Genomic DNA, 12,238 nt, shown 5'->3' on the forward strand with positions numbered 1-12,238 from the left:
GAAAGGCGTACCTGGAGACAGGCAAGGAGCCTCAAGCTGTTGTGGTCTAATATATTCTAGGCGTTTATTATATTCTTTGAGGTTTCTCAATCTTTTGACCCTGGAGGAACCCTTGGAATATTTTTCAGGCCTCAGGGAACCCCTGCACATTCAGGCTCAAATATAGGCCAGACAATCCAAAATTATAAACGAATTATATTCGTTTCATGTGTAGGCCTGTATATATGCATTAACAGTGTCCTTAAACTAAAAATAAAGAATGAAACTTACCTCTTTAATGTGAAGCTGCCCAAATTTGACATACTTTTTAAAATAAATTATGATCTCCCAGGGAACCCCTAATGACCTCTCATGGAACCCTACGGTGCCACGGAACCCTGGTTGAGGAACCCTGGCCTATGTCGAGATCCCAGTTTTCTGCAAAACTTGACCCTCTCTAAAACTCTTCCCATTCTCTCACAAGAGAGGCTTCATTTCTCCCATTGCCTTTCCAGACTGGACTAAAGCTGGCTCCCAGAGCTACTCTATCAAGGTGACCCTAGCAACCGAAACAGTCATTTCCTGAGGACTTTTCCTATCATTGCTGTGTTCTTCTGGAGCTCTTTTAGCCTTTATCGCATTGCGGAGGCATTTTGAAAACAGAATAACCCTGCTCAAAAGTTATCTTCCCATTTGCCTCCTGCCTTTGATTCAAAGCTCAGTCCCAAATCTGTTTTATTCTCAGGGTTCAGATGAGAGATCATTTAAACAGTATTCCTCCTATGTCTCATACCCTGCATAATTCTTCAAATTATTTGTTGATGATGAGGAAGAAGAAGAAATTGTAAAAACATCATCATCATCATCATCATCATCATCATCATCATCATCATCAAGGAAGGGCTACCAGGCCAGGACTATCAGAATCCAGATGGCCACTAGATAGCAGCATAGAACTATAGAAAAGACTTTGCTGCCATTCAGGAGTCATCCAGAGTTTTGCAATCCATCAAAAGGTGATATATTATTAGGTGTTCAGAATTATATATTCCCTCATGCAGCTGTAATTGGCTGTTTTGATCCCTCAGAAAGTATTGTCAACCTTACCAGGTAGACCAGACAGGAAACACGACCAGATGAGCTAATTCTACTTCATTGTAAGGCTGCATTAACAGAATCTTGCAAGTTTGAAAGGAGAAAACTCCCGCCGTCTCCTTTACAGCCTGAGAAACTACAGAGGGTCCCTTCTGAGCCTCTTGCCACATCCACTGTGCAGCTGCGGGCTATGACCTCTCTTATCTGACCATTCCTTAGGCAGCATCTCTTTGCCCTGTCTCCCAAGGTCTTTCCCACATGCCATTACAAGTATTGATCCTAGTATAACAAAATAATTACTCAGTTATAGAACAAAAACCAACCAAACAAAACGACATCCTGCTAGACCTCTGCCTATCCTGCTTGGCTTTCCTGATCCTGGCAGATAGGTCTCAAGGTGATGCCAAAGCAAGACCCAAGACAGCATTCTGCTAGAGAATCATTTGTCAGGAAGAATGCTCTTTGGATTTGAAGCCTGGCTGAAATAAAATTTAATTACCTTTGGAAAGGACTTACAACTTGAAATGAGGTTAAATACTCTTCCATTGTTGCAGCTGTCTTCTGTTCTCTAACATCCCATTCTCACCGCACTGCTTCAAGGGAAAATGTAAGGTTAGTCTGTTTCCATTTCTCTGAACATCAAGCTAGCCATGCAGGAAATTGTAAGTGCCCTTCTTTTTAACCTTTGCTAAGTCTGCAGTTGTACGAACCTGTCCTTTGGCTCTGTGACCCACTGATACTCACCCTTTGCAACCATCTCCTCACTCCTGCCTTGCTGGCTGCTTGTTTCTCCCTTTCTCTCTTTTCTTTTTTTTACCACCCCTGGGATCTTTCTCCAGCACTGTGCAAAAGAACTGCTTTCAGGTACATTTCAGAAGATGAAGGCAGTTTTCCATTCTTATCATCATTTAGGCTATATGTGATGCTGTCTCAAGAATGCAAAACCTTATTTATTATTAATTTATTATTGAATAACCTCATTATTTAAATATACTGTCTGGCTTCACAAGACATATGAAATATTTTTTTGTTGAACAAGTTGTGATAATACAGTTCACACAAAGTCAAGCCACAAACCGTTTACAAGCCATGTCTTGCTAAGTGATAAGCAAACAAACTACCTTATGGTATAATCTGATGTGTGAAATTGGCCACCGGCTGCAATTTTATACAGCGACGTACAAGTTCTTTTCTTTCTGTCTCTCTCTCTCTCTCTCTCAACACACACACACATTACAAAGTCAACTCTTACTAATAGACTCAGATATGTTTACTTCTATTGGACTGCAACAGCTGTAGATATAAATGACTAGATTGGGCTATGTATGTATTACAACCAATTTTTTATAATAAATTGATGTTTTGCAAATTAACTTTATATGTGTTCAAAAGTGAGCCATTGAAGCTTGCTATGAAGCATTTCCTACATCACTTCCTACTTCCTAAATCTCTTTGCTCCCTCTTTATCCCTCAGATCTGGAAACACAGTCCTGGAGACGATGGGTGATGCTTCCTGGAAAGCCTTGAACGCTGCCCGCACTGCTTTTAATCTGAAATGGGTAAGGATGGATTGCAAACATATCGGATCGATAAAAAGGTGTTTGCTCATTCTCAGAGGCTCTTTCCCCCATGATGACTTTAGGTATTAAGAGTCGGAGCTCGAGAAGGAATCTTTCTGCCTAAGATTGAACCGATGCTCCAAATCCTCATCAGAAATTATACATAGATGGAAGTGGTCTCTGTGTCTGCCAAATTTGAATTGGGATTTTCTCTGGTTCTTTGAATGAGTATCATACACTAAACTAAACAATGAAAGTGGTTTCAGCTGTTTCCTTCTTCTGATACATTTTTATGACAGTCTTTGATATAGAAGATATGGCTTCTGTGAATCCAGGAATGTTAGTTAAGCACCCAATGGTTAGAGAGGAGAACAGGGGCAGTTTCCTCTGTTAATCAAAAATGATAAACAGATGTCTGTTTCTGCTACAGACGAACTCCTCACTGTAGAACAGAAGGCAAGGATCAAGAGGAGAAGTCACAAATCATTTCCTTGGGTGCTGGTGCTAACCCTCTGATGACCAGAACAAGCAATCAGAGAGAAAAGGTTCTCAGATCATTGGAGCAGTAAATAAAACAGAAATATGCAACTCAGTGGGAAGAACAAATACAACAGCCACAGCAAGAGCTACATTATAATAGATCTGTCAACAAAAAACATTCAAATTCTTCACAGATCTTCTATCAGGCTAGAATATATCTCTTGGGGGAAAATATGCAAATACTTAGGAGACACCTCTCCATTCTACAACCAAAGGATGCAAGACGATGGCAAACTAGTCTATATAGTTTACTGTAAATCGCCCAGAGTTCCCCGTCGGGGGAGATGGGCGGTGATATAAATTTAATTAAATAAATAAAAAATAAATAGTTCAGTTCAGCTGGGTAGATTTCAGTATCAAGTATCCTGGGATCTAAATAGCTCATCATTTTTTTTATTCTGTGTTCTTCAATGTGTGGGTTGGTATGAGTTTGCACACTAGTGAGTTCAAGTCTTGCATTTTGCCAACAAAATTGGGAAATTATTGCCTTTGTACAGTTATCTAGAATTTGTCCTGCTTCATTATGCGACAGAGTATGCTGGTTGTCCATTACTTCATTCTGCTGAATTGTCTGTTCCTGTAGCACTTCTGCCTGCCATTTCTGTCTTTGATTTATTTCTACCTGTAGAAACAGAGCACCTTATTATTTTTTAAGTCCACAAAAGAAGAAAAGAGTATTATCTGAGAATAAACAACAATGGGATAATATCAGCATTACAACATATCTTTTGTAATACTCTTTTCATCAACAAACTTCAGATCTATGGAAAACAACTTTTAAAACTAAAGGATAATTTATTCAATAAATCAGCCATTTTTACCTGGGGCATCCTGTACATTGGTATTGCAGACCTAACACATATGAAATATGCATGATTGGAAAGGCAGAGTAACACATTCAACACAAATGGAATTTGCATATCATTGTCTAGAATAATGGGGTTGTAGTCTATAAATATGTCCCGTGTGGCGCAGAGTGGTAGGCAGCAGTATTGCAACTGAAACTCTCCCCACGACCTGAGTTCAATCCCAGTGGAAGCTGGATTCTCAGGTAGCCAGCTCAGGTCGACTCAGCCTTCCATCCTTCCGAGGTGGGTAAAATGAGTACCCAGCTTGCTGGGGAAGGTGACGACTGGGGAAGGCAAACCACCCCTCTATAGTCTGCCAAGAAAACGTCGCGAAAGTGGCATCCCCCCAAAGGGTCAGACATGACTTGGTGCTTGCACAGGGGACCTTTCACCTTTCACAGTCTATAAATAAAATATAGTCTATATAAAAAAGAGAGCCAGCTTGGTGTAGTGGTTAAGGCACCAGGCTAGAAACTGGGAGAATGTGAGCTCTAGTCTCGCCTTAGGCATGAAAGGCAGCTGGGTAACCTTGGGCCAGTCACTATCTTTCAGCCCTAGGAAGAAGGCCACTTCTGAAATCTTGCCAAGAAAACTGCAGGGACATGTCCAGGTAGTCACCAGGCATCAAGAATTACTCAAAGGCGTGCACACACACACAGTCTATAATTCATGGTATAAATTATTTTGTGCAAAACTAGCTAATTGTGTTTTATTTAACAAGCCATAGTTAAACAAATAATAGTTTAGTGCAACAATCCTTAGAAAAGATTTCTGTCTGACATCCTATCGATACATAAAGAAACCAATGGTGTAAAAAAATCAGAAGTTAGGCTCCTGTTTTATGAATTGGAATTAGTCTCAATGATCTTCCAAGGATCCCTTCCTATTCTGCAATTTTAAGAGATGGGTGTAATGATAGGTGTCAGAATGACTGCTCAGAGTTAATTCATTTTAAGACCTGATAAAGGGGCAGTTGCTAGCCCTGATCACATTTGAATGCTCCAAGAAGATGGTTTTACCAGATCAGGTCTTGTAGTAGGCTAAGAGTTTCGTGATGGAAGATGATTTATCTTTTGGAGAAATTAGGCCAAGAAGAAGGACTGCCCAAAGCCATTTTTTTCCCCAAGGCAATCAGAAAAGAGGCAGAGGGCTATCTATTCTATTGGGGTGTAAATCCCTTGAACAGAGACAGGAATCCTTTTTTTTTTTTTAGATTTTTTTATCCTGCCTTTATTATTTTTATAAACAACTCAAGGCAGGGACCATACCTAATACTCCTTCCTCCTCCTATTTTCCCCACAACAACAACCCTGTGAGGTGAGTTGGGCTGAGAGAGAGCGACTGGCCCAAGGGCACCCAGCCAGCTTTCGTGCCTGAGGTGGGACTAGAACTCTGTCTCCTGGTTTCTAGCCTGGTGCCTTAACCACTAGACCAAACTGACCCCTCATTTTCTGCCCAGCTTATAAATAAGTGTAGATGAACCATTTCTTGCAGAAATACTGTTATATACCCTCCTGAGAAAGAGGAGCATTTTGGATTATCAATACTGTGGGTGCCTCTTGTTATACTCTGCTTCTATGCATACATTTGTTTGTCTATTACATGTGTCAGCAGATGGCAGCACTTGGCTGAACTTGGAAGTTAAGCTGGGTTGGGCATTATTAGTATCTGGATGAGAGATCAGGAGAAAATCCTAGGGCTATAGACTAGAGTGGAAAGTTGAAAAACATCCCAGAACCTTGCAATGGCAAACTACTTCCGCACTGTTCCAAGAACACTGCATGGTTGTGCAGCCTATGAAACATCTTTACCTTTCTCTGTGTAAAAAAAATTACTATCACCAAAAGACCTAAAGCCCATTAACGCAACATGTTTAAGCCATGGCATTTCCATATCACCACCATTTCTGCTCCCTAGTCCCTTAAAAGCACTTTGAAGCTAACAAGCAGTCATCTTCATTAGTACTACCAACCTGGAAATGCTGACAACACTGTTATTGCTCCCTCTACTGGCCATAAGAGTGCATTCAATCAAGGCCTTCCTCCCCATCCACTGTTCCCACTGATTAAGTGTTCCTTTCTCTGGCAGATCCCTCTGCTGACATTAAAAGTCCAGTGAAACATGGCAATCAAACCTCTGCAGGGAGGATGAAGAGGCTGGAGAAGGGGAGAGGCAAGAGTTTCCACAAATGGGGAAATAGCTCCCTTCAAGCTCTACTTAACATTTTGAATAGAAAATCATCTTCAACTTGATTCCTGATGTGCAAAGGCTGATTCATCAACATGATCAATTGTCAAACCGCTGACAATGGTGTAGGAATTGCCAATGCAGAACTCTTTTTGGAAAAGTTCAGTGACTGAGAGTGAAGGTCCCTCTGGTTAGCTATCACTTTTCTTACAGCTTTTTATAGATGGTTCTGGCAGCACCCAATCACACCCAATGGGTCAGAAGTTCTGTTTGGGGGAATGTAGACTCTGTGCTTATTTCTTTAGGCAGCGCTTAGTTCTGGTCCCAGGAGACTACTGGCAGGATTTCACTATTTTACCAGGTCTTCTTCATTGTCAGGCAGTGGGCATGGCTTGATGCAGCAGCCAATCAGTGCTTAGAAGGCAAGTTCTGGGGCTACAATAATTCAGGGGAATTCATAGTGAAGTCTTGCTTTTTCAGCTGCCCTCTACCTTCTTCTTGCTCTAAGCAGGGCTTTAGAAGTGTCCCAGGTAGAGATAAGGCAAATGCAGATGTTGCTGAACTGCAGTTCCTCAATATTGGCCATGCTTCCTGGGGAATGCTGGGAGCTGTAGTTCAGCAATACCTGGCAGGACACCAGTTGCTTACCCCTGTGATTAGAAATAGTTAGACCTAAAACAGAGATGAGTTTGGGTGGGTAGGTGGGTGAGGTTATAACAAGCCCTTTCCTGCTTTATTACTCACTGTGCTGTTTGCACAACATGCGTATCCCACTTATGCAAACCCAGTCTCCAGTGACCTTCTTCCAAGCAAATGGAAACCTGGACCAATGTCGAACATTCTCTCCATTCAAAATGCTGTTCCTTCATGACTCCATACTGTATCATTCTAGAAAAGTATAAAACAGGCATGTTAGGTGAGAGAGGTATATCATGTGAAAGGTCCCCACTAGTGTTGGGATTAATGTATGGGGCTACCATATCTTAGCTGCAGAAGTCCTCAGGATCACTGGATGCAGCAAAGAATTAGGGTTCCTGTAGTACTTGCTGACATCTAGCAGCAAGACCCAGCAGCCCTGTTGATGGGAGCATCTGATCCCATCTCTACAATTACAGTTTCACAACTTTAGCTGTTAGCACAGTAATAATGGGATGCAGCCACAGAAAAGCAGCTTCTTTGGATAAGATATGCATTCAGGCCTATTCGCAATAGAATAAAGGAAAAAATAAAGAATTTGGACATGCAGGAACTCCAGGATAAATATTTAATCTATTTGATATATCAAAACAACTTGGGCCAAAAATAATGACAGATGAAGAACTATAATTTTTGCACTTAATTGCTGGTACCTTTCTGAAGTTAGTATGGTGGATGACTTAATGCTTAGAGAAATGAGTTATCTTATCAAACAAAGTGCTACACTTACCCACCCCTGAAATAAAAAATAATACAGTAAACAATACAATTTTCCTTGTGTTTTCTAAGGTGTGGAATGGCATTGCTACATTATCTAACTCTAAAGGGGCAGAGGAAACCTTTGTAGTGTGATACAAGCAGTCCTTGTTTAGTGACTGCCTCACTTAGTGACCATTTGCAGTTATGACAATGATGAAAAAGTAACTTTGTGACCAATCCTCACATTAATAACTTTCACGGTCTGTAATGCAAAGGAAAGCTGAAGTAAGATCGTAAGCACAGTCGGGGTTTCACTTGGAAACCACTTCACTTAAGGACTGAGTTGCCAGTCCCAGTTGTGGTCACTAAACAAGGACTACCTGTATTGACTAAGATAGTGTAATATTCAGATAGTATAGAAGCTATGAGTTTGTAGTAAATAAAATCCAACAACTTCAAATAGGTTTCAGAAGCATAGCTTTCTCCTGCTAGAGAGTAAATGATGAGACAGAAACATGGAACTTGTAGTAATTCATTGTTTGATGGTTTTTTTCTTTATTGAAAGTTGGCAGCGATACAAGAACTATGTAAATGTTCAGGGTATCCATGAGGTTCCAAAGAAGACTTATTTTTCCTTCTGTATTTATCTTGGAAAACTCTAGAATTGATCAGGAGAGGTTCAGAATAAACTCTGAGGAATCCAAATTTCCCGATGATTGCTCTTTTGATTATTTTTGTGGGTTTTTTTTTGGCAAGCTATTCTGGGCTTCAGTCAAATGTGAAAACCAATAAAACATACATAGCAAAGGATGCATGTTGGGGACAGAACAGGGAGGGAGTAGGCAAAGACACAGAAGCAGTCTGGATGCAATTGATAAGTTCCACAAAGTCATGCCTATTCCTTCACTGCAAGCATTTCTTTCATTCTGTTCTCTGGAATGGAATGGAATGAAAGTCGAGGACAGACTTTGTTGTAGAGCCCAAAGATTCTTCAGAGTTCCTCAGCTTCCTCAACAGAATTATCAGCCCCAAACTGTCAGTTCCAATCTGTACTCAGCCTGGTTCTGTAACATTCATCTGAAGATCTGGTACTTTCTCTCCTCTGATCTGAAAAACCATGCCACCATCAAATCCTATTGCTTTTTCAGGAAAATAAATACTTTGTGTGCAAAATGTAAAACTAAAAGTTTCTGCTATTGAAGTTTGCATCCCAGCCAGGCCGGGGTCAGGGGCTGGGTATACAGTGAAGCTTGCGGCATACTTTTAGTACCAAGGGGAGGGGCATCTGCCATTAAGAGGGGGCTATGAGGGAGTTTTGTTGTTTGTGTCCCTTTTGTGAGAAACTCTGTGGCAGCTACTTCTGGCGTGGAGGACTGAGCAGCAATTGCTGGGCCATGTTCTAGTAGTCAGTGAGTGGGTATCGTAGGAAGATAAAGACAAGGATGATGCAGAAGGTGGCAAGTGCTGAGCTGGTAATGTTAAAAAGGCGGGCTGTCTTGGCATCTTCAACAGCACCATTCAAGTCATTGAGGAGTTTTTTATCTCGAACCTGGAAAGAACAAGAACAAAGAAACAAATTTGGGGACATGGGTTAAAAAAAAAAGGAAGCCAAGAAATAAGGGTGAGTTTAAAACCCTAAAGCAAGGGCAATTGTCTATGACCATTTCTATTTTGCAATTTTAAGTGAAGTTCTGACCCTCTGAAAACAATGAGTAGAAATTTGTTGCTATTGTCTCATATCCAGCAACAATATTTCCTCTGGCTGGCAATCCCAGCTACTTCTTTCAGTTTCAAGCACTGAGGGCAGGACTGCTGTATTGTTTTCTATAGAGGAAAAAGCACTCACAATGAGATGGCAGAAGGTGCTGGATTGGCAGCAGTAGGACCAATGGGACAGGTTAGTGCTGCTAATTAGCTTTGCCTAGACGAAATAATTGTAAGGGTCTTGCAACTCTCAACAATCCAGGGGTTTCAAAATCTGATGTTTCAGATGTAGATCATGAGGGGAAAGTGGGATGTGGGTGAATGTGCCATTAGACCCTTGACATGGACTGAGGTGTCATGTAGGGGAAGAAACCTGATATACACACTCAAAAGATCTTTCATTTTCTTGAGATCTACCACACCTTTCCATTCAGAATGACAAATGTCATGGTCTTGAAACTCAGAAATGTCTCCTCTTCAAGTTATTTGAAAGCTACTGTCTGTATATATTTGTGGGTGTGCATATTCTATCCCTGCTAGTCAGGCAGCTGCAGCCTTTTTCAAAGAGAGGGTAAAATGTGTCACAAGGTTCCTTTGCAATAAGAAGCCACTGATAGGACTAACAGAATATTAAGAGAATTGGGTTCACAGGATCTTCTGCAGAATGTCTATGGTGTAGCCTATGGCCAGAAGATAGAATTGTTTCTTCAGCACTAGGATGGACTGATATATTACCCTGCACATCATGAGTATCGTTAAAATGTGTTAAAGCAGCATATTTTGGAGTGATTCTAGTGAACCCACTGTATTTTAGAGTACGAGCTTGAAAATTTATGGAGAGAGAATTCAAAGTTGTATCCCTGAGAATTGTTCCAGGTGTCCATATTCTAGGGGATTTAGTGGATTTAGGTTAAGATAGATGTGATTTCAACTATACCTAAGAATTCTGTGTAGTAATACAATTCTGTTATAGTGCTTGGCCAATGTTTTCATCAACTACAATCCACTTCATCAGCCATAGGAAGCATTATCCTCAATTGGCAGATATATATGTGCATGGGTATAGAAGGGTAAAGATAATAAATGAGGTCAAGTGGGAATAAAATAGCAAAAGTACAATTTGGGAAAACACGTTTAAGTTTAAATTAATGCAGAAGGAACATAGTGATCATTTATGACAGCAGGAATTAGGAATAAACCATTCATTCTAGCTTTATTACATTAATTAAATTTGTGATGAGATGAAAAGAATTATTATGGCACTTCATGGTCAGGCTTACATAATTGGACCTTTTTAAAAAATGTTCTAATTCAGTAGCTTCGCACTGGAATCTTTAAAACCTTTAGTTGAATTTCACGTCTCTAATGATTTAGAGACCAGCCTACAAAGTTGTTGTCATAATGTCCTTGTTTATCTTGAAGTCTCACAAGACTCTTATTATTGTTGCAATAAATTAATATGGCAATCTGATTTTTTTTTCTCAACATGAATCCAATGAAGAACTTGGCTCTTAATGTTATTGCCCAGTTGCCACAAATCAGTTCCCAGGGTCAAGGGGGCAGGTAGTATATTCTGGACAGGCCAGAAAGGAGCTAATTGATCCCAAGGGGTTTCTCTTACTCCAAACATACCCAATGACCCTTTTCCCACAATACAAATGACTGAGCCATTCCCTCCCCTCGTCAGTCGATGCAAACATGCCAGCAGGCCATAGCTGGGAATGGTAGGGTTTGGGTTGCAACAGTCATCTCCACCACACAATTTTAGACGATATAATTAGCTATCTGCTCCAATCCATTAAAGATACAGTAATAAGTTCCAGTTGCAAAAAAGCAAAATTTTGCAGCTAAAGATATTACTCTCTGGTGCCTGTCAGCAAATAAATAATCAATACAAAATGTGCTCTGGGAAATTAGCCTCAGCTGAGAATCAGCCTAAACCTTGCCGCATAAAAGGGTGTTTGACTGTCTGGGCCTTACTTTGCAGAGGCAAAATCTCTGAGAGATTGAAACAGTATTGTATCTATCCCCAAAGAATGCAGAATGGAAGACATTAAAGCAAATTCTGAAGAATGCCCATCAATGTTCATATAATGGAAAATAGATGAGTCGCAGGGAGGCTGTCTCGATCTCCCTGAGAGGGTGATACATTCCTGAAAGTTGAATTAAATCATTTTGCCACTCTATATCCTGAATCTGCTGCTCAGTTATTTCTCTGACCTTATCTAACTATACAACAATAACAAATACTCTGGAAAGGGACATAGGATCGCAATTGGTTCGTACTACTCCTCCACCATGGTGACCTGAGATTGTCAGAGATTAGAAAGGAAAGCCGTCTGGCTGGAGCCAGATGGATCTTTAGAGAGGCTAATAAAACAGCTTGCCAGATTTTGGCTCTGATTCTAAATGACCCGACCCCTAGTCTCAGGTCTATTTGGAACACATTTAGGAACCATAAAGGAGGGTCTTTTGTAGTGTGACTGGATTTTGGGGGGAGGTCCAAAATTAGAATAGGAGCTTAATTGCAGTCCATATAATAATTTTGCAACAAATAATTTAATGAGGGCTGAAATGAAGTACCGTCTCTGGGTGTGATGGAATGTTGAAATTGCTGCAATGATCTTTTGTGCCACAGAGGAGACATAATTGGCTTGGATTGGCTTCTTTCTGGAAGCTTGGAAGACAACCCCGGGATGCTTGATGCATCTAACTTGCTCCATGGGCTGGTTATCTACATGTCATGTATGAATCTTAAAACTTTGGAGAAAACCATTTTATTTGGAATTTAGGATAAAATTGCCAACATCTGATGAAGTACCCTCTAGTTTATGGGAAATTATGTCATGGTAACTTGGTTTAGCCTATAAAATGACTTGTACATACTTCTTCTACCATTAAGCTATATATTAACCTTCCACCATCACCTAT

General features: G+C 40.5%; 1 protein-coding gene across 1 annotated transcript in view; it reads right to left on the reverse strand.

Annotated features, from left to right (window-relative positions):
* Positions 1–8,887: 8,887 nt before the first annotated feature.
* IFITM10 (interferon induced transmembrane protein 10) overlaps positions 8,888–12,238 on the reverse strand; it is a 30,595-nt gene continuing 27,244 nt past the window's right edge. The window contains exon 3 of the mRNA XM_063317852.1: positions 8,888–9,152. Within this exon, the coding sequence (XP_063173922.1) occupies positions 9,003–9,152 (150 nt within the window). The 3' untranslated portion in view covers positions 8,888–9,002. The remainder of the gene's footprint in view (positions 9,153–12,238) is intronic.

The sequence above is a fragment of the Candoia aspera genome, chromosome 1, assembly GCF_035149785.1.
Source record: "Candoia aspera isolate rCanAsp1 chromosome 1, rCanAsp1.hap2, whole genome shotgun sequence".
Classification (NCBI taxonomy): domain Eukaryota; kingdom Metazoa; phylum Chordata; class Lepidosauria; order Squamata; family Boidae; genus Candoia; species Candoia aspera.